The following is a 20663-nucleotide window of genomic DNA, read 5'->3' as shown; positions in this document are numbered from 1 at the left end:
ATCTGCCATACAATTGGTACAGCCACACCACAGCTTTGACTCTTAGTGCAGTATGTTTCTAAAGGCTTAATTTTAGTATGAGATGCGAAACATCTGGATGGCTCCTAATGCCTCCAGTCCATATAGCAGCATTTTAATTAGAATGATGCTGCTGGCTTACAGCTAATAGCAAGAAAACTTTTATTTGTTGTCTACACACAATGGAGCGCTGGACAGTGCCTCTCTAAGGAAACTTAGCAGTCGGATAAAACAGAGAGGAGAGATTTAGGTTAGAAAGTGATGCAAGGAAAGGCAGCACCTGAGCTCTAGAGAAGTGCTATAATGCCTTTGAACACTGGGGGGCAAGCAAGCACTCAGCCTTAGGATGGAAAGAAGTACTCGATTCTCAGTGAGACAGCAGGTCCGTTCCCTTTCTCCCTCGGAGCATTCTCGTCTTTGATGATAATTCCTTTCTAAAGCAGTCCTTCCCTCCAGCCCAACACCCCCCTTAATTCTGCAAATAATTACATAAAGCAACACAAGCCAGTATTCTCTGGCTGGATGCATCTGCACGACGTGAAGTCATTATTTTTAACACACAGGCAAAAGAGTAGAAAAGGGGAGATACTACATTAATTTTCAAGAAAAAGCTTTATGAAATACAACTAATGAATACACTTTTAGTAACTAAACAAGCTTACATGAGACTGAAAAAGCATTATAGAGAACTGAACTGTGAATTGCTTTTAAGAGTTTTATTTCGCACAAGTAGCTTCAAACATTGCTTAAATGAACAAAGAAGGAGCAGGTATGGAATGAGAAATGAATGCTGGAAAATTACAGGGAAAAGGTTTGTACATAATGTTCATACAGTTTTATCATGACAAAAATAGTTTGAACATACTTTATCACAGTGTGATCCTTCACTTCACTTCCACCTTCTTCCTGCATGAAGTAACTCATTTTTTAACCCAGAATTATCAAACATCATTGCCACACATAGTTACACCACTTTCTCCCTATCTTTTGACATTCCGCAGGGGCTGGTAACAAGTTGCAGACATCAGTGCTGAAAGTGTGAATTTTACCAAGTGAAGGTATTAATGATTCATAACAGAGAAATTATCACCCATAAACCCCCTTGTTTGCTAGTTCCGAAGTCAGAGAAATCTATTGAAATCACTGAGAAAAGATGAAAACTGGGGGAGAAAAAAGTAACTGTGACATTTCTAATATTGCAGATACTCTATGAAGAGAATCAAAACTTCCTCTAACATTTCAGTTAAGTAACAAGCTGGTTTATTAAATGGGAATAAATAAAAGGCACTGCTAAGGGAAAGAAAAATGAAAGAGATGGGAAGATAAGATGGCATGCTTGTTTCCTGCCTCTTTTCATTAAACCACAACTAGTTCTGTTAAAGTGGGAGGGAGGAGGGATTGATTATTGCAAAACATCTGCATCTTCATCTAGGTACATCATTTGCCTAAACACAACATAGACCTTTATTTGGTTTTACGTATACAGAAGCAAAACTACAAAGATCAGGTGAGCCCCATTTAACTTCAAAACTCATGTTACTGCAATAAAAGCTAATACTAAATGCCTTAACTGAATATACTGATAATTCATTTCAAGTCCTGAACTAATACAGAAAGAGACTGAAAAGGTGTAACTTCTTGAAATAATAGCACCACAGTGAGGTTCTTCAGTTCCTGTAATATATTTCAAGTGCTGAAAAAAATACCTATTTTCTCCCTTCTCATGAATTAGCAACATTTTAGATTATTTTCAGTGATATCTGAAAGGTATTTTTGGCTTTAGAATGAGCACCTACATAAATCCTCAGTTTTAAATACTGTTTTTCAAATTGCACTTCTTTTTGTTGTTGTCTTGCCCTTCGTCAAATACACATTAAGATGGACGTTACTTTAAGTCTTAGAATCAAATATAGGAAGAATTTTAAAGAAAAACTAAACCTACTCTGTTGCATGTTTTATAGATTGTACTTCATTAAAAAGAAAGGTAATGAGAACAATGATATGAATGTTTGGAACAGTATTCTCTGAACAGATTTGTAAATAAAAGTATTGATATATAAGTTAATAACATCTCCCTTCTTTTTTCAGGTTCTTGATTTTGATGTTGCTATAGATCTCAGTCACTCAGTGGATGTGGATCAATGCCAGCTTTTGTTTTGTATAAGAGAGTGGAGATAGCAACAGCTATTCGAATTTCAATGTTCTGATTGCACTAAGCCTCAAGGAAAATATTGACAAAGATGTAAGTAAATGCTGCAAAGTTCTTTTCTAGAAATTGAGCATTACATAGTAGCTCATATTCAGCTCTTGGAAGACGGGCCTACATGCTGCTTTTGAGTTTGGTAGTCCTGAACATCTCCTCCTTTCCCTGTTTTTAGCCTTTCTCTTTCCTTAAAATCGCCTCCCCCAGGGAGATAAGTGCATCAATGGAAAATAATGATGGCAATAAGTGAATTGAGATTAAAACCATCCTTCATTATCCATCTTTCTCCTGTTTTTTGTCCTGGTTGTGTCCTTGTGTTCCACACAATATACCCACAGAATGTTTCAAGCACAGCCCCGTGCCACACTCTTTCAATCTCTTCTATTCTATGGGTATAACATGAGAGTGATTAATGAAGAACCCCAAGGCAGTAAAAGCCATGAATCACAGATTCTTCACAAGGTCGGATGAAGGAGCTGTGAACAAAGGCAAGGTCTGCCATGAACTGAGTCCCACTTGGGGCCTACAGTGGAGATACAACCACCAAGAGAATGCAACTGAGGTTTCCACAGGGTTGTTATTATATACATAATATGTAAGTATATATATTATATATATAATTTTTATAAGTTTATGTAAGAGAAATTATACTTTTTTCCTGAGAATAAATGGCTCACCGTGGTTTTGAAAACAAAAACAAGGTTGCAGTTGGTGAACCTGTGCAAAGGGTTCTCTCCCTCAAATCCAACCATTTGTATGTAGCATTGCCTCTTTACTATAGTATATACCCCTACTCTAAGAGCTAATCAGCTCTGAGATGATGGTGTTGATCATACATGTGCACTTTGTGTTTAAAAACAAACAAAGAAACAAAAATGCTAGCTGGCAACAGTTTTTCTCCATACTGCTATTCATTAATAATATTGCATTAGTGGATGTCTTCACGAGGAGTAGCAAATGGGTATGATAATCTCCAGAATAGAGGAAGCCAGCATAAATATAGCATACTATTTTCACAGACAGGACTTAGAAACTTCATAGGAATGAAGCTCAGTATACTCAATTAAATACAAATAAGGAGACTTCAGGATTTATGGTAGAAGTTAGAGGTATCTTTGTACATAATTCATGATAGACTTCGCAGAACTCGATTAATTTACAGTAGCCTGTAAAGAACAAAAATGAATCAAAGCTATATGTATGAATGGAAAATAGAGAAATAAGATAAGTTGAATATTGTAAAATTCAGTGTCAAGATTTGAGTTGTGTACCACCATGAATGTAATTTTTTTTTGGCCACGTTTATTTTTTATTCATAAATGAAGTCATGAAGCTAGAGATTTAAGGGAGAAGGAATGGCAGGTGTTTCCTATAGATCGACTATGTAGGTGCCTAAACAAAGATTTGCAGAGCAGCCTTAGGCAGACGTTCATGACAAGCTCAGTCATGCTGTCATTTCAATTATACACAAACAGCAGGAGACAATAAAACAGTAACTTTACAGATATACTTTTAAGCAATAAGCTTCAATTTTTTTTTACACTCCAGCCACCTTCCATACCCAAACAGGGTTTCATGGTAGCAGGGAGGTAACTTATCCCCTTTAACAATAGCATGAGGGCTGCTTCAAATGTAATGCCTTCTATTTTACTGTACTGGCTCACAATGTCAGAGGTTGGTGCTCTGGCAGCAGAGGCTGAACCTTCCCACCAATATTCTGTTACATTTAGTTGCTTTGCAATAGGTGGCAGCAGAGGGGCAGTTTGACTGAACGGCTTCTGACATGGAAATGCAGATGAAGCAAAGGTGTGCCACTGCATTCTTCCGTGTGAAAAAACATCATCCAGTGACATCCATCAACACTTGCTAAATGTTTGTGAAGATCAAACAGAGGATAATGGCATGGTGGTGCAACAGTGGGTCATCTCCACTGGTAAATGCAGACCTTCTTTCACCACTGGCAAAAATACATAGCTAATGGTGGCATTTTGCAGATGAGAATTTGCTCTATCAGAAAGTGTTATTGTGCTCTTTGAATCTGTTGTAGCTTTTGTGGAAATAGATAAGAGGCATTACTTTTGGAGTGACCTACATACTAACCATATAACATGATGGCACATGACCTCTGACACCTGCTTGATGCTTCTGCAACTTTAGATCATCATAAGGAATATCCCCAAAATTAAGATAATAGAAAAATGAAAAGAAAAAAAAAAAAAGTTTAAACTTAGCTCTGTTCAATTCAACTTCTTCAATTCAACACATACTTCATCTATTCTCTTCCACAAACTGATAGTGAGTTTCACAATGACTCCTCACGTAGGGCATCAAGATACCACAGGCAGATGTGTCTTCAAGTGTAATAACATGTTCATGCACTGAGGTCAGCAGGAAGGCAGTAATAAAGCACTCAGAATGGAGAAACTTTCTACCTGAGGCATTAGGCAACCAATTTCACCAAGTCTTCACTTTGTGGTTAAGTGATGCTCTGTAATTGCAGCTGCTCCAAGCAGGTAAGAGAGGAGGATGCATCAGCAGTATCAGCATGGCAACAGTACCAGTGCTGATCCTATGGGTTTTTTTTTTCTTCCAATTGTTTCAGACAGTCTTACCTCACATATCGAACACAAAAAGCCACAAAGCAGCAGCCAATCAGTGCCACCATTGATGCCGAAATCACAGTGACTGCACTGCCGGCAACACTGACCAAGAGACCGAGGCCCACACCAAGAATGATCTGTGCCAGCTGGACCATGCAGGTCAGAGCAGCACAGTCAATGCCCTTGCCTCTCCCATGCTCCATGCCTTGTTCTTTCTGCTGCAGATTCAGGTCCTGCAAATAAAAACAAGACAAAACAAGACTCAGAGGACTTAGACACAAGCCAAATCCCTCATGCCATGACATCCACATGCAGCAAAATGGGCCAGTAGCTCTCTGCTTCCTTTCTGGTTTAATGTCTGTCCCACAGAGGTTACAAAATTCAAACAGAGATTGTTCAAGTGATAATGATTTTTCCAAATTGTCCTGTTTTCCTCATCAGCAACTTTATCTCTTCTCTCAAGGAAAAAACTGAAACTTGATCAGAATAAGTGACTGTTTCCTTGAAGTACAGCTCTACTTGAGCTCTGGTAAACTAAAACAAGAAGAAAATTTCACAGGGCTGGACACCTCATCAAGAATATTTTAGCTCCAGCTCTTACATGGCAGAATCACAGAATCAGCTAGGAGGAATGGAGTGGAAAAAAAAAATGGAAAAGACCAAGGTCAAGTCCAACCATACGGGGAGCTTTGGGAGGATACTGAATCATACTACATCCCACACATATAAAGGTCATAATTTGTTCTAATGGAGCTCTGTGATCTGAAGCTATACTAGATGCTCCGAAGTTATGTCTCAGAGCATATAAAGGAGTTCAGTATTAAAATCTAAATGTGATGTCTTTATTGCTAAAAAAAATTCTGAAAGTGAATGAAGAGACAAATTCCTCTACATACAGAACACCATTGTTAATGATTTAAATTAAAATTACATACATATTTGAGCAAAAGCCTTCACTTATGGTATATGAGCATCCCATATACACCCTCACACGTGAGGTTTGGAGAACATCGAATCAGGTTGTTGAGAGCTGTGAGACTCCAACCAGGAAGATCTTCAAAACTGGACTCGACAAGACCATGGACAACCTGCTCATGGTGACATTACTTGCACAGAGGTATTGGACCAGATGATCTCTGGAGGTTCCATACAGACTCAGGTTTAATTTTGTGAATCCTTTCCACAAAGACCTATTCTGTTTCACAATATAATTACATGATGATAATTAAATGTTTATTGTTCTTGCTGCTGCTTGGAGAGGTTTGCATTGTAACAGGCAGAAAGTTTCCATGCTGTACTCCAGCTGAGCTGCTCTTTCCTAGTACCCAAATGCTCTTGACTGTGATTAGGATGGTTTTTGCAACACCTGTTACACTGCCTTTGAGCTTTTGCCACACAAAGCTGAAAAGCAGCAGAAGCCAATAGTGCCTTCCTAATCCAGCAAGACTGAAAATGAATTAGGGTCCTAGGGAATGGCAGTGTGGAACAGGAACTGAAATGGCAGCAATTTAAAACCCAGCATATGATTTTGGTAGATTGCATACTAAGGAAAGATGTCTGTTCTTTGTTCTAAAATAATGCAGTGTTTTCAATTCAACACACAGTTTTTTTAATTACATTTATTTTGTTGGGCTGTGCCCAGCATTCCTATGTGTCAGTTGTTCCAACCACAATAATATGAATGTGTAAGTGAATGCAATTTTGCACTTGACGCTTCCTTTTCTATCATACTTTTTCTATCATCTCATACGTTATAGGAGATTGAAGACAAACCTAATTCTGTTAATGTCAGATTTAACGTATGACTGTCATTTATCAAATGGCATGGCCATTTGCCAAGTGCTCTTATAAATGGCATTTGAAGATATTAGCTTATTATATTTTAAGTGCATGCACACTTCAGCGTATTTCATTTCACTTTTGTTTTGGAACAAGTCTGATTCAGAACTGGGCTGTAATTTTGCCTTTACCTCCTCTCTCTTGGTTGTCCCAAGGTCAGGATTGTGATGTCATCCTAAATTGGGTTCAACACATGCATTTTGTAAAATCTTTCTGAAATTCTACATCATAATTGTTCCTTATTGGAAAAAACAGAAATTAAATGAAAAATGATTAAGCAGATCTATGAAATATTTAATCAACTTGAAGAGACCTCATAGGATTCTTTGATTAATTTAGAGTTTCCTCATGTTCATCATTCAGACGGTGGTGTTGAGAAATCATATAGAATAGAAGGAGGTACTCTCAAGGGCTTAATACAGTCCCATTTCAACTGTTTTTTATAGCTGGTTTAAGCTATCTTTTGTTGCGTTTCAGTGCTTTCTTTATTCATTTCTTCAAATGTCACTGGACACATTCCTTAGTTCTTCCAATTCTCCTCTATCCTGTTTGTTTCCAACTTTCTTACTAACTTGCTAGAATGTTTCCATTGAAGACTACAACACCTTACAAGACATTACGATGCAGCTGAGCCTAGTAACATGACAGAAACAACTCAGGATTTTCCAGATTCCCTTTGCAAACGGAACATGAAGGACCAAAAAGAATGCCAGAAGAACGAGAACATGGGATACAACTTACTATAGAACTACACAAAATTCTTTGTACTTGAATTGCACATCTTTATTAGATGACAGGTTTTTGTAACATTTTGCAGTTAGCTAAAGCTTCTGGTGGCCTTCACAGGGTGGTTATTAACCCCAGGGACTCAGAAAAGTCAGCTCCTCAGCTAACATGAACCAGCTCGTCTTCTCTGAAGTAACAGCAGCTGCTTGTACTGAGCCCCAGCCCTCCCTTTGCTTTTAAAGAGGACAAAAATAGTTAGATTTTATTCTTAGTCAGGAAATCCTTGAAGGCAACACATGCCTGGATCTCTATAAGCAGCTTACAGCCTGAACACATACAGCAATTGGCCTTATCTCAGTTCTGATTATTATTCTTCATCTTAATGTGGGACTATGGAGACTCTCTGGCGCTGGGGCCTTAGCTGAGGGCTGTCATCTAGCTTCAACACAGCTTATAATATCAGTGTTGTTTAATAAAGATCTCTATTAACAGAAACTTTCTGTTCATATCATGTCACCATATACAGTTTCAAATTTATAATTTTAAACCTATCCCCCCTTCTACCCAATGTTCAGCCAAAATAGACTAAACAGATTCAGACAGACACAAATTTACCCTTCCTTAGACTTTCACTTACCTCTTCTTCTTTGTGATACTCTGCAATGAGCTGGAATGGCACAGTATACAGAGTGCTGGACATGACTCCAAAAAGTGAACATAGAACCAAAGTGAAATAGACATTGGGAAACAAGCCAATCAACCCAGTGCCTAATCCAAAAAGTAGGTATCCAATGAAATAAAGTCCCTTTAATCCTGTGTATGGCAGAAGGACTTTCTGCAGGTCTGTGGAAAGAAAGAAAAAATTTGTTGCCAAGAGTTAAACAGAACAAGGAACATTTCATCAGGGAATTCATTTAGGAGTTCTGTTTTGTAAGATGCAGTGAAGAGGAAGGTCTTCCTGATTTTGAAAGTTGCTTGAAATTACTGTGGTTACAAATTTGCTGCAGAATGCTTTTTTCTGATACTCTTACTCTGGCATAACCAAGCTCAGAGAAGTAGTTAACAGCCATTCTGGAAGAACTACCCAGGGACAACTTCAGACATTTCTGCTGTTCAATTACAATAAAAATATTTGGCATCAACCTCTGAGCTCAGAGAGGTGCTACATAAATGCCTGTTGTTGAGCTCCAAAGGGGATTTCCCTCAAGCTCTTTCAGATGCTCAATTCAATTCCCAAAACACTACTAATACGAGTTTTTGGATTGTAAGTGTTTTTTTCTTTTCAATCCTGAGTAAGAGCTATGGTAAGATTTATCTAGGAAAACTGCTAGTATATTTACACATGATTTTGGAGAACAAGGTCCATTGTTTTGGCAAGGACTTCTGTGTAATTATGAAAAAGTTTATTTGAGAGGGATGCAGATGGCAAGAGGCCAAGAAAGGGGCCTTTGCAAACCTGCAGCTACAGGACTGCTAGGTGAAAAAGCATCTCAGAATGATGCCCACACCATCCATTTCACTCTGACTTTTGGCTTTAAAATGATTTTTGGCGCTCAGGGTCAATCCACATGAAGGACAATGCTGATCTCCCAGACAGACCCCTTTTCATGTTGTCCAGGCAAGAATTGCTCATGTTAAGATAAAGGTTTCTAACACTGCTGAGAATGTAATACTTGTTAAAATTTTCATGTGGGGAAAACAAAACAAAACAAAACAAAACAAAGACATCAACAGTTAATTTGGCAATTTTTTTTTTTTTCTTAAGGAATAGTGAACAGCAAAGAGATTTTTGTTTGTTTGTTTGTTTGTTTCCACAACAGTGTGGGAGTACATTCCTGGATACTTACAAGAATAGGCTGAGGATGCAATTGCATTGATGCACAGCCCCCAGCATCCAACCTCCACTCCTCTTCTGTAGGTATGGTAAAGTGTGGAATTATGAGAAGCATAAGGACTGCCCTGATACACAACCTAAAGAGACCATGAAGATCACAAAAGGCAAAGAATTACTGCATATATATAATACCTCCCGTACAGAAAGACTGGCTAGCACCCAGGAAATCTTTGAAACAGGGCCCTTATCATCCCTGTGTTGTACTCTGTATTTCACACACATTTCTCCCAGACTCTCATATACCAGGCTTTTCTTCATTTCTTGCCCTTACTTTTTCCTGAGTTAGCCCCTCTACAGGGACTCATCTGCTCTTTTTTCTTTGGGTGTTTCTCATTTTTTATTCTCCTTCTCCCTCCACTTCTGCCTTCTTGCTTAATCTGCTTACTCCTAACTTAGCTACAATGATTTCTTTTTCCAGGCCTACCCCCACACACTCAATTTTTTCCACTTGGTCTATCCCTCATTTGGCTCCTTATCCAGGCAAGCAAAATTCTTTCTTCTATTTCTTTCTTCTTTAGTTATTCATATACATTGAAGGAAACAAAAACTACCTCTTGTTTCTTTCACAGAGAGAGAAAAACCAAAAACTCTAAAGCAAGGAAATGTGGAATACTGCATGGGAGCCAGAATCATATCTTCAAGTTCATAACAATACCTTCATTTGGTTTTGGTGGAGAAGGAAATGCTATGAGGAAAGAAAAGCAAGAGGATTTTTCACTTTTACCTGTCCCATGAAATCCGTGAAGAAGAGCATGTTGGACAGGAAAGCCATCCATCCAAAGAGGTGGCTCACACACAGATAGCGATAATGGGATGGCATGCTTAAAAGAGTCTTCAAGAGTGATTTAAGAGTCATCCTCCTTTGAGCCTAAAAGCAAGTATTTAACAATAATATTGTATTATTGCCCTTAAGGCTAATAAAATTCTGACAGTATGCAGAGAAGACCTCAGTCTTTTCATGTTAAAATTCCAAAGTTATTTTGTTTTTGCTAGAATGGGTTGGCTGGGTGCTAAACATCCTTTGCTACGTTGCTACTTGCTATTTGATTTGTCGAATCATTGCCTAATAAAGTTATCTGAAAGATGACAGGGACTCTCCAAGAGCTGGGATACATCTTAGTGGTATTTTCTGCCTTAACAGTCATTAGGATTATTACTTAAGGGTACCAAGACAAAAATTTCTGCCAAAACAGGTTCAGTGGAGTTTCAAAAACCAAACCAAAATAAACCAATAAGCACCAAAAGAACTTCTTCCTGGGGACAACCAGCTTACCACTGCAGATTTCAAGCCACCATAGAAAAAATGAAACTCAAAAATATTTCCTCAGAATTAAAATATATCATCTGTAGAATTCTGCAGTTTTTATACTTAGTTTCCATTCCCTACTAAATTTTGTGTTCCACATATTTTGGTATACAATCACTATGAAATTTTCCCTATGGACTGCATCCTCTCTCAAAAAGCAGTGAGAGACAGTGATTCATAACAGGAGAAGTAGTAGCATCCAAAACAGGAGATGCAGCAAAAACCATACTGGCTCCAGTACCTGAATATCCCCAATCTTGTGGGAAAAACAACACATTTCAAAATCAAAACCTGATGAGCATACAATTAAAAAAAATCTCACTGACTGGGAAAAAAATTCTGACCATCTTCCTATTTTATCTCTTCCTCCTCATCTGAACTTTAGGCTCAAAACCTCAGTCTCTTTTTCAATCACATTCATCGGTGTCATAGTTTCAGCTGGGATAGAATTGTTTTCAACAGAGGATCTGGTGTGATGCTATTTTGGCTCTAGGAGAAGAACAATGTTGATAAAACACACAGTGTTTATAGTTGCTGCCAGGCAGTGTTGTACAGAGCCGAAGCCATTCATAGCAAAGGGCCCAAGGAGCTGGGAAGGAGCAGAATTAGGAAGGCTGACTTAAACCAGCCAAAAGGGTATTCCATACCATACGACATCAAGTGGAGAGAGTTTTGAAGGGAGCTGGAGAGCTTGTCTCACTCTCTTGCACTTGATGGAGTAGCCGGACATCAGCTGAGAGATAGTGAGAAACTGCTTGTGCACGAGTTGCTATATACATTCATACACACATATATATTTGTCATCATTATTATCCTTTCCATTTTCTCTATCATAGTAAATAGTTTTATCTAAACCCGTGAGTTCTGCTTTGTTTTCTTTCCTTTTGATTCTCTCCCCATCCCACTGGGAAGCGGTGGAGTGGGCAGAAGACTGTGATGTCAGCCATCTGCTGGGTTAAACCACAACAATCACTGCTATCACTTGATTTTTCTCAGTACATCATTACTTGCCTTCAGTGTTCTAGTTACTTTTCACAGCTCTGCCTTCTTCTGAACTAGGCTATGTTGCAAGCTGCTCTATGAAAGATCACCACGTATGAAGTTAGAAAATATTTTACTCCAGTGAGAGGATTTTAATCCTCATAGGAATTCATTTTGCTGACTTCTGCCTTGAACTGCATACTGTGTAAAACCCTTGGAATTTCTCTTGGCATCACTGTCTCCTCTAACTGTGTTTTAAACTGGGAAAATTATAAATTCTACTACAGTTATACAAATAATAATAATAATAATAATAATAATAATAATAATAATAATAATAATAAAAGTAAATCTCATATTGACTCATCAATATTATTTCAAGGATAATTACTATTTTTTTCCTTAGCTTATATAATTTATTCAACTCTTCCACAGAGTTATTTAAAATAGTCTTCCTAATCTCAGTATAATGTCAGGGTACTACAAGGAACACTGCTGTAATTACAAATGGTAGTTTGACATCTAGAGGGGAATGTTTGCTCTCTATTTAGATATTTTGGAAAGTGAAAATGGAAACAAGTGTTTAATGCATGCATTCAGTACTTAACAGCAAACACATTCTACACTGTTATTTGTAAATGAAATTCTGAAGTCTGCCTCTGTCTAAGTGCTTTATCCTTCAAAAGTTCACAATACCCAGCCCATTTCCCTACAAAATCACAACAACTTAAAGCCTAAGATGATTATTATGATAGAGAGGAATCCATAGTACAGGTTTTACAGCATATCCTCAGTGACTTTGCACCAAAGCAAATAACAGAAGTAGAATAACTTTGGATTTTTATTCATACTGTAAGGGATCAAATCTCATTAATAACCATGGAAGTTATTAGTATGCAAGAGCATATTTCTTAATTTAGATGAAATAGGGCCATGATGCCCACCGTGAAATAAAAAAAGAGACACAGAGAAACAGGAAACCAAACCATTTCTTCAAGAAAGCAATTACAGTATTGAATGAACTTGTAAAGCATGTGCCACAAGAGACAGAACACTTTGGTGGTGAGAATGTCTAGAATCTATCCAAGCCTGGACACATCAAAGGAACATGAGACAGATCAAAGCTCAGCAAACCTCTGACAGGCTGTCCAACTGAAAACTCACAAAGGAGGGCAATTGCACAAACTGGCCCACAGTGAACATCAGAGCTATACCTAGGGTGTCAGATGTTACTGATTCAACAGGATGTTTGCCAAGCCAAAGGCTACCCCAATGCATCCTCCTCTTCCCTGGCTTCCTGCAAGGAATGCTCTCTGCAGGGGAGATGGCTCTTTTTCATTCACTTTCCCTTATTTCAAAGCCCATGCTGGCCAGTCAGTGCAACCAAGCATCTCCAACAATTCAGAGGACAATCAGAGTGAACAGTGCTAGTGAAGTTTACTGTGCCCCAAGCCAGGTGGGCAAACAGGAAGCACACTGCAGTGTGCCAACCATACTCTGCTAACAATCTGTTGCTTTATTTGTGCATCTGGTATTCTCATCAGCCAGTGCCCATCTTTTACTCCAGCTTTTTGTAGCGTGTAGTGTGATGATATTCTTGTTTGGTTTAGAAATAACAAATGCTATTAGAATACAAATGATAAATAGTAAAAGACAATAAATCAATTGTAATGGTAGCTTAAACTTTAGGTTTCCATCATATCTAACTTAACTACCTGAGCATTCTTGGTAATTTTTAGCTGGTTTCCCAAGACTTGTATCCGTGATATATACCTCATAATGCTAAAAGATAAGAAATGAAGTTAAAGCAACAGGTAACTGTTCCAGTATTCATTGCCACGCTTGGATACAGACATATGTATTAGCCTTTGTGTGAATAGGGTACCATGAAAGTGCAGAGAGGATTCCTGTTGATGACATTTAGTGGTGAAAACAACTATCTGTTCCTAAGACTATCCTACATATGTCTCTCCAGATTTTTTTCAGGTGGATTCATCTTTTCCTAGCTGCCTTAGATTGCAGCAATGTCTCATAAGATCAAAGAATAAACAAACACCACTGATTATTTGAAGTACAAGTTCCTCTCTGCCATCTCAAAGTTATGCCAAAGGCACAGCTACAGCAACACTTCAAAATAAAATGAAAACCCCAGAAGTGATGAAGTATTGTTGCTTAGGCAATTTCAGACAATTCAGCGTCATCAATAAATCCTCAGTGAAACACCAAGTGGCAGCCAATGGACCATAGACTGAACACTTTCAAGTACTACATGTATTAGTACGTTAATTTCAATGGGAGTTACAGACTTACATCAAATATCAATGCTCTGTAGCTCCTGTCCACAATGTGATGTTAATTCTACAAGTACTAATAGAGAAATTAGATCCTCTTGACAAAATTCAGATGGGTAGGATACGAAGAAACTGACACAGAGTCAAAAACTGTATTTGGCTCTCCCTCAACCCTGCCAGAGCATCAAGACAAGTTTGTTTCTGTCCCACTTGCTGGAAATACTTTTTAAATAACTGAAGAGAAAAGAAAGACTTTGATCTGACCCTTTTTCCAGGTCAGAAGAAGAAAGAATCCAGAGGGAATATTTTTCTGAATGCGTGTGTGAAAGGACTATTTCAATTAGCCAGCAATAGCTAATTAAAAGGCTATTGATGGTCTTCAATAATGAAATGATATGGGTTATAAAATCGTCTCTGTTCTTACCTCTGTACACGATGTGTCAGCACCTTTCTTCGGCTTACTTGTAGCATTTAAGTCAGTATGTGACAAGTATCCATTCTTGATTTCCTCTATGGAGCTGTACTTATAGGGCTCAGTCACTTCCAACAAGAGCTTTGTCTCTTCATTGTCATATCTGAGTGGGACTTCAGGAATACTGCGTAGATGTACAATAAGGCAGATGAGGAAAACCAAGGCTGACAAGAGGAAAATCACCTGGAATTCTGACATCAAGGTGTATCCTAGTACAGTTTCACCCCAGTCCACAGCACCTGTCAGGTAGCCTAGTGCTCCTCCTAAGCCTACAAAGGAGAAAAAGGGTGAAAAAAAATCTACTGGCATTTGTAAATAAACAGTATCCAACCATGCTCATTGTGTGATTCCTGATGGAAATGACTGAATAACCACTCCTCAGATATCAGGACATTCACTCCTCAGGTATCTGCATATTCAGGAAGAATCAAAAGAAATTGGAACTCAGAGGTAATCACACATACAAGCAGTTATCAAAATAGGAAACAAGATATGCTCAGGTCTGGAGAGAGCTGTGCAGGAGCTCTCAAAAAAGATTCAATATATAGCAATATAGCAACATGGAACTCCATCTTTTTTCCAGCAAATACTCTGCAGGACTCAGAAACACTTCCTTAAGGCTGCCTTTTCTCTGAAACAGTGAATAATATGAAACAAAACTCTACTGGAATATGCTTTTTAAAACTATTTTACAAAATACAAACTATTTTTCTATTATGTCAAGCAGGGTTTGTAAACTGTACCTTAGGTAGCTGACTCTAGACAGAAATACTGCTTCCACGTGACTTATCTTTTTGAAAGGGACAAAAATTAAAAATAGGGTTTTGTAATCCCTGAAATCCAAGAATCTCTCCACTAGGAGAGACGCCTCTATGTCTCAGAGTTAATAAAAGATTAATTCATTCTCTTTTATTTATTTTTTTTTTTAAAACAATTTCTTTCTTTGCTGATAGTGCACACAGTTTGAGAGGCACAAGGAAGAGCACAGTGCTGCATTCAGCACATGGCTCTGGTAGAGAAAGTGTTTGTCCAGTTCTGCCCTCTTTGGTCACTCAGGAGGATGGAGAAGTGGCCCAGCACAGAGCATTTGAGGGATTGGAAGTATTTCTACCCTTCTGCTCAGGGAACTGAAGACAACATGTGGTGGAACCATTCTGTGCAACAAAAAGAAACAGGAAAAACAAGGCTTACATTTCCCTCACCTAAAAACCACGGTATTGTAATTCCATTCTGGGTTTTCTGTACTTATTTTCCTCTTATGTGTGATTACAGCCCTCCTTTGTTATGTCTAACTGAATCCTACACGGCCTGTATCACTGCTTGTTTTAATGAAGAACAATTAAGCAGTTAATGTCTTCTGGAAGAAAACCTACACTCAATGTTTGCACTGCAGCTCATGTTTGATGCTTGAGGTCTTTTTTGCATATTGTTTTGACTAAAAATAATCGTGGCATTGGAATGCACAGCCTGCAAGTTGTGTCAGATATGTACCATGTATCTACTTTTTGTCTCAGTCGTCTTGCTATAACAACGATCCACCTAGTTTCACATTTAGACTTAAAACACGGAGAAGGTAGATTGAAGAGCAAAGTCTTGAGGATGTTTAATATAAAATGAAGGAATTAAATAGTGGAAAAGTACACAAATAGTGGAAAAATACACAAAACAGAAGCTGGGAAAATGAAGAAGGAAGGATGCTTCTCATGTCTGAAAGAGATAGAAGAAAGGAGTGACAAATGTCAGAAATGTAGAAGATGGATAATATGATTAAATTTTAGAGAATGCAGTTTAAAAGCAAGGCCAGTGGAATGCTGGATCAGGCTTCTCCGAGAGGGCTGTAGGATCACTCTCATGGGCAGACTTGAAAACTAGAACCATGCAGATGATGTGGCACTGAGGGTCATGGTTAGTGGCATGGTGTGGGTGGATTGATGGTTGGACAAGATGATCTTAGTGGTATTTTCCAGCCTTAAAGTTTCTGTGCTCCAGGAATGGGCTGGGCAATCACCTATTCAGAAGGGGCTTAGGCAAGCACAGCCTTGCTACAGAAAGCATGTGGTGTTGGTCCAAATAACATAGAGAAATCTGTCTGCCCTATCTAATGCAATTCAGCCATCACCCCCATTAGCAGCTTGCCCTACAAATGAATCAGTTCAATCCATAGCTCTAAACATGGAAATAAAAAAAATTTTAATAGGAAGAACGGTAAGCAGAGTTCTGCTGTAGACAGGAATATACTTCGCAACTTGCTCTTCATTCTGTCCAAACAAGTGATTAGAAAAATTTGTGTCTGTTTCTAAAGGCTAAAACTCATTTCAACCCCACATGGCTTTCAGCTTCCCCTAGAATCTGTGCCCAGGTTCCAGGATGCAGCTATTTCAAATATCCAAAGTCAGCCCACTGTCAGTACTACTGTGTATCACTGTTGGTACTACTATGCTCTACTAGATGTGCGAGGGGCGGCTGAGGGCCCTGGGTGTGCTGGGCATAAAGCAGAGGAGCTGAGCAGAGGCCTCATGGTAGCTGCAGCTCCTCACAAGGAGCAGAGGGCAGGGCAGATCACTGCCACAGAGCCTATGTGCTTCTGTTCTTGCTACAGCTCAGCTGCCACAAAAATCTGCATCAGAACAGGCATGACTTCTTATCTTGCCTGTTTTTTGTCCAGTGCTGTCACAGTGACTGGTCCCATGCACAGCTGGGAGTGGTCCCATGCACTTCCTGAGTCACGTAACAAGTACACAGCTTTACATGCATTCCTTGTGTGTTTTCTAAATACAGGACAAAGCCTTCTGTTTTGAGCGAGCTTTTTCCCTCTGTAACTCAGCAACATTACAGATGTCTGAAGGCAACCAAAGGAAGCTCGAGCCAGAACTTATTTTGTGGAAGTCGTGAAGCTATGAATGTTACATAGAATTTCTGTACTGGAAGGCACCAAATGTAGGGCCACCACTGAAGAATGGATGCTGGCTACACTGCTGTACTTTCTCTGTCAGGAGCTGAGTAAAGGAGTTATTTATTTGTAAGTACTATGGCAAGAAATTAAGTCACTTCCCCTAATTTTGGCTTCATCAAAACTTGAGGATCAAAATAAAAACAATAAATACTACTTTATTTATATAATAGTTAATTGTTCTTAATTGAGTCACGGCTATTTTATTGTAAATGCTTAGGCCTGTAGGCTTCTGCAATAGAGATCTTGCAGCAGCAACCACAAGCTGCCGTTTTCTGTAGCAGCGAAAACCCAGCAACAACAGACCCGTGACTGAAGCACAGAATCAGATGATCAGTTCATTCAAGATTAGTACACAAAGATTACAAAATCCATGCAATTTCCTTCCCCTCCCTCTAAGTAGGAAGGAAAAGAAGGGATATGAGTACCTGTGAATAGGGCATGATAATGCAGACCCTTTTCTTTATCTTGATGAGAGCAGACATCGAATAAATATGCTTTGATGGGGCCATCAATAAAGTCAGCTGCAAAATCAAAAAGCACTACTCCCAGCATGGTAATGACTATTGCCCATGTCCGCTGCTTGTCTCTTTCACCGATGAAAGCTACAAAACCAAAAAGACTCTCATTGTGACAGCAATAGTGCTGTGTTTCACAAAACATCATTTTATCTTTCCAGATTCCTCCAAATCTAAACAATGCTTAGCTATGCATGAGGGACCAGTGATACTCAGATTGGCATCTGAGAAGTGGGATAACTGGATTTTGAGTCTGTGCAGCACTGAGCTGTGCTAGATTCACTTTGAGCCATGGATCAGCAGAATCACAGAATCACAGAATGGCCAGAGTTGGAAGGGACCTCAAGGATCATGAACCTCCAACCCCCCTGCCACATGCAGGGCCACCAATCATCCCACCTAATGCTACACCAGGCTGCCCAGGGCCCCATCCAATCTGGCCTTGAACACCTCCAGGGAGGAGGCATCCACAACCTCTCTGGGCAGCCTGTTCCAGCACCTCACCACTCTCTCTGTAAAGAACTTCCCCCTGACGTCCAACCTAAATCTCCCTTCCCTCAGCTTAAAACCATTTCCTCTTGTTCTGCTGAAGCTCTGAATATCCTCAACTTCACAGTCAAGAGCATCATTCAACTTTTCTTACTCCTTTGCACTTCCACTGAATGCTCTGTTAGCCTAAAACACATGTTTGGAGAACATTTTTGTTTTATTCAGTTTGTCCCACCATTCCACAATTTCAGGCAATCAGGATTGGCCTAATATCTCTTCCTGGCTATACAATTACAAATACATGCAACAGCAATGATATCCAGGAACAGAGAACAAATCAACCTGTGAAAACACACTCCTCCCCCTGAGGAGGAGCCACCAGTCACAACAGGAACAATTTTCCAAGTCTTTGAGAAGTAACATCTCAAGCTGAACTACAACAGTGCCTAGGGATGTCAGTCCTATTGGATTTGCACATTCCAGGTGCATTGTTTCCATGGAGTTGTGACTTCTATTATTCATCAGCATGACACATTCCTGAGTCAAGCCAGTGCTGCAATAATTTAACCTAAATGTTTTGAATGTCAACTTATGTAAAATAGGAACTAACACAGATTTAGTTAGGATGTGTACTACATCATTTAACACAAAAAGGCAAATTTTAGTTATCAAATACATCTCTGGCCCTAAGCAGTTCTTTATTGTATGAACTGATCAGGCAGAGAGGTCAATATATAATACTGCAATCACATGCATGAACTGTGGAACATTACGTACAGGATACATAACACGCAGCATTAGGATTGAATGTAAATAGACTGCAGTGTTCCTAAGCTCCTTCAGTGCAGCTCAATAGCATGATACCCAATTTTAACACCCAATTTTGACAGGTTAAAAAAAAGGAACCCCGTCCTTCTTTCCAATTCAAAGCATAGGGTGAGTTTTGTCTGTCAGTACAGCGCTTTCCCCTCACTTACCTGTGATCATCTCGTCCCCGTTGAGGTACAAAGCCATGCCTACCAGCATTATGATGCCCAGACCCAGAATGTAAGGTCGCCTCCTGCCCCAGCTACAGGCACAGTGATCACTGGCAGAACCTACCACGGGCTGCAGCACGAAGCCCAGGATGGGGCTGATAAGCCACACCAGGCTGTACAGGTTCTTGGGCAGCCCTACACTGAGCAGCACCGGCGTGACAAAGGCAGCCTCCACGGCATAGCAGAACTCCCTTCCGAACATCGCCATGCTGTGCATGATCAGCCTTCCCGTTGCTCGCTGCTTGGGCACCAGCACTCCAGTCCTTGCCGTGGAGAGGTGCACAGCCTTCTCCTTCCCTCCTGAGACATCCATGTCTGCCTTAGCCACCTCAGAAGGGGGTGGAGGAGACTCCTGAAAGCTCTGTTCCGTTAAGGTCATTGCTCTGGCTATGCACAGCGCTCGAGCAGGTCAGTGCTGCCTGGTGTGGCTGACATGGAGCCCTGATCATATGCCGGGTGCAATTGCTCTGTTCTGGGGGAGGGACTCGCATACTTTCATGGCTCTGCGATCACAAGTTATGAAGGAAGGGGGCGGGGAAGACTGTGTTAACATTAGCAGTTCTGCGCTCTAGGGCGTTTGCAGAGCTCCCAACTATCCCAGACTAAAGAATTACCATTGCAGCACAAAACACGCCTACAATGGGAACACACATCACATGGGAGAGATGCAGGATTAGCCTGACACAAAGCTAGTCATTCCTTTTGCTGCTGCAAGTCAATGGTGCCACCAAGAATGAGGAAATCTCATCTTCTCATTCAGCAAGAGTGCTGACCTGCTGCAGGCAGGGACGTAAAAAGGCAAACATCCAGGAAAGAATTTCAACAAACTTGAAGAAGTAGACCTAATTGTTGTTCTGAGTGTCAACAGCAAACAAAAAGCTTGACAGAAATCTGTTAAACTGCAACTGGTGAATATTTTTTGTATCTGTTCTGTGCTACTCTCAGTACAACTGATTATTTTGTTCATTTCTGAAAAGCAAAGTGTATCATGATGACTTAACATCTTTTTTTTTTTTCTTTTTGGAAGTCTTACTGGGCACACATATATTTGGAAAGCAAACAGAAGCTTTTAAAGAAATCTACAGCAACATACCAAAAATCCCACCCCTTCAGATGAGCCACCTGACTGAGGCAGCTAAAGTTAATGGCAATTTTTGTAACAACACCATCAAATTTTGGATCAGATCCTAAATGTGCTGAAGATTATGCTTGGCTATATTTACTCTGCTCCAATACAATCAGATGCGTATGACACTAAGCAAATTCTCAGATCTTAGTGTGGAGCAAGGATTCGATGATCGCTGTGGTCCATTCTGACTCAAGATATTCTATGGATCTG

The 20663-nt window shown here is 39.6% G+C and overlaps 1 protein-coding gene across 1 annotated transcript; it reads right to left on the bottom strand.

The window, feature by feature from the left end:
- Window positions 1-4510: 4510 nt before the first annotated feature.
- Window positions 4511-19795, bottom strand: SLC45A2 (solute carrier family 45 member 2). The gene is made up of 7 exons (XM_031608426.2): window positions 19265-19795; window positions 17709-17885; window positions 14283-14599; window positions 10005-10148; window positions 9234-9357; window positions 8024-8229; window positions 4511-5054 (listed from the first exon to the last, which is right to left on the bottom strand). Exons 1-7 carry the CDS (start codon window positions 19701-19703, stop codon window positions 4830-4832), a joined length of 1632 nt encoding a protein of 543 aa, XP_031464286.1. The 5' UTR covers window positions 19704-19795; the 3' UTR covers window positions 4511-4829.
- Window positions 19796-20663: the final 868 nt, after the last annotated feature.

This window comes from Phasianus colchicus, chromosome Z, assembly GCF_987193195.1.
Source record: "Phasianus colchicus chromosome Z, bPhaCol1.hap1.1, whole genome shotgun sequence".
Taxonomy (NCBI): domain Eukaryota; kingdom Metazoa; phylum Chordata; class Aves; order Galliformes; family Phasianidae; genus Phasianus; species Phasianus colchicus.
The sequence above is the reverse complement of the archived record's forward strand: the minus strand, read 5'-3'. Positions and strand labels throughout refer to the sequence as shown.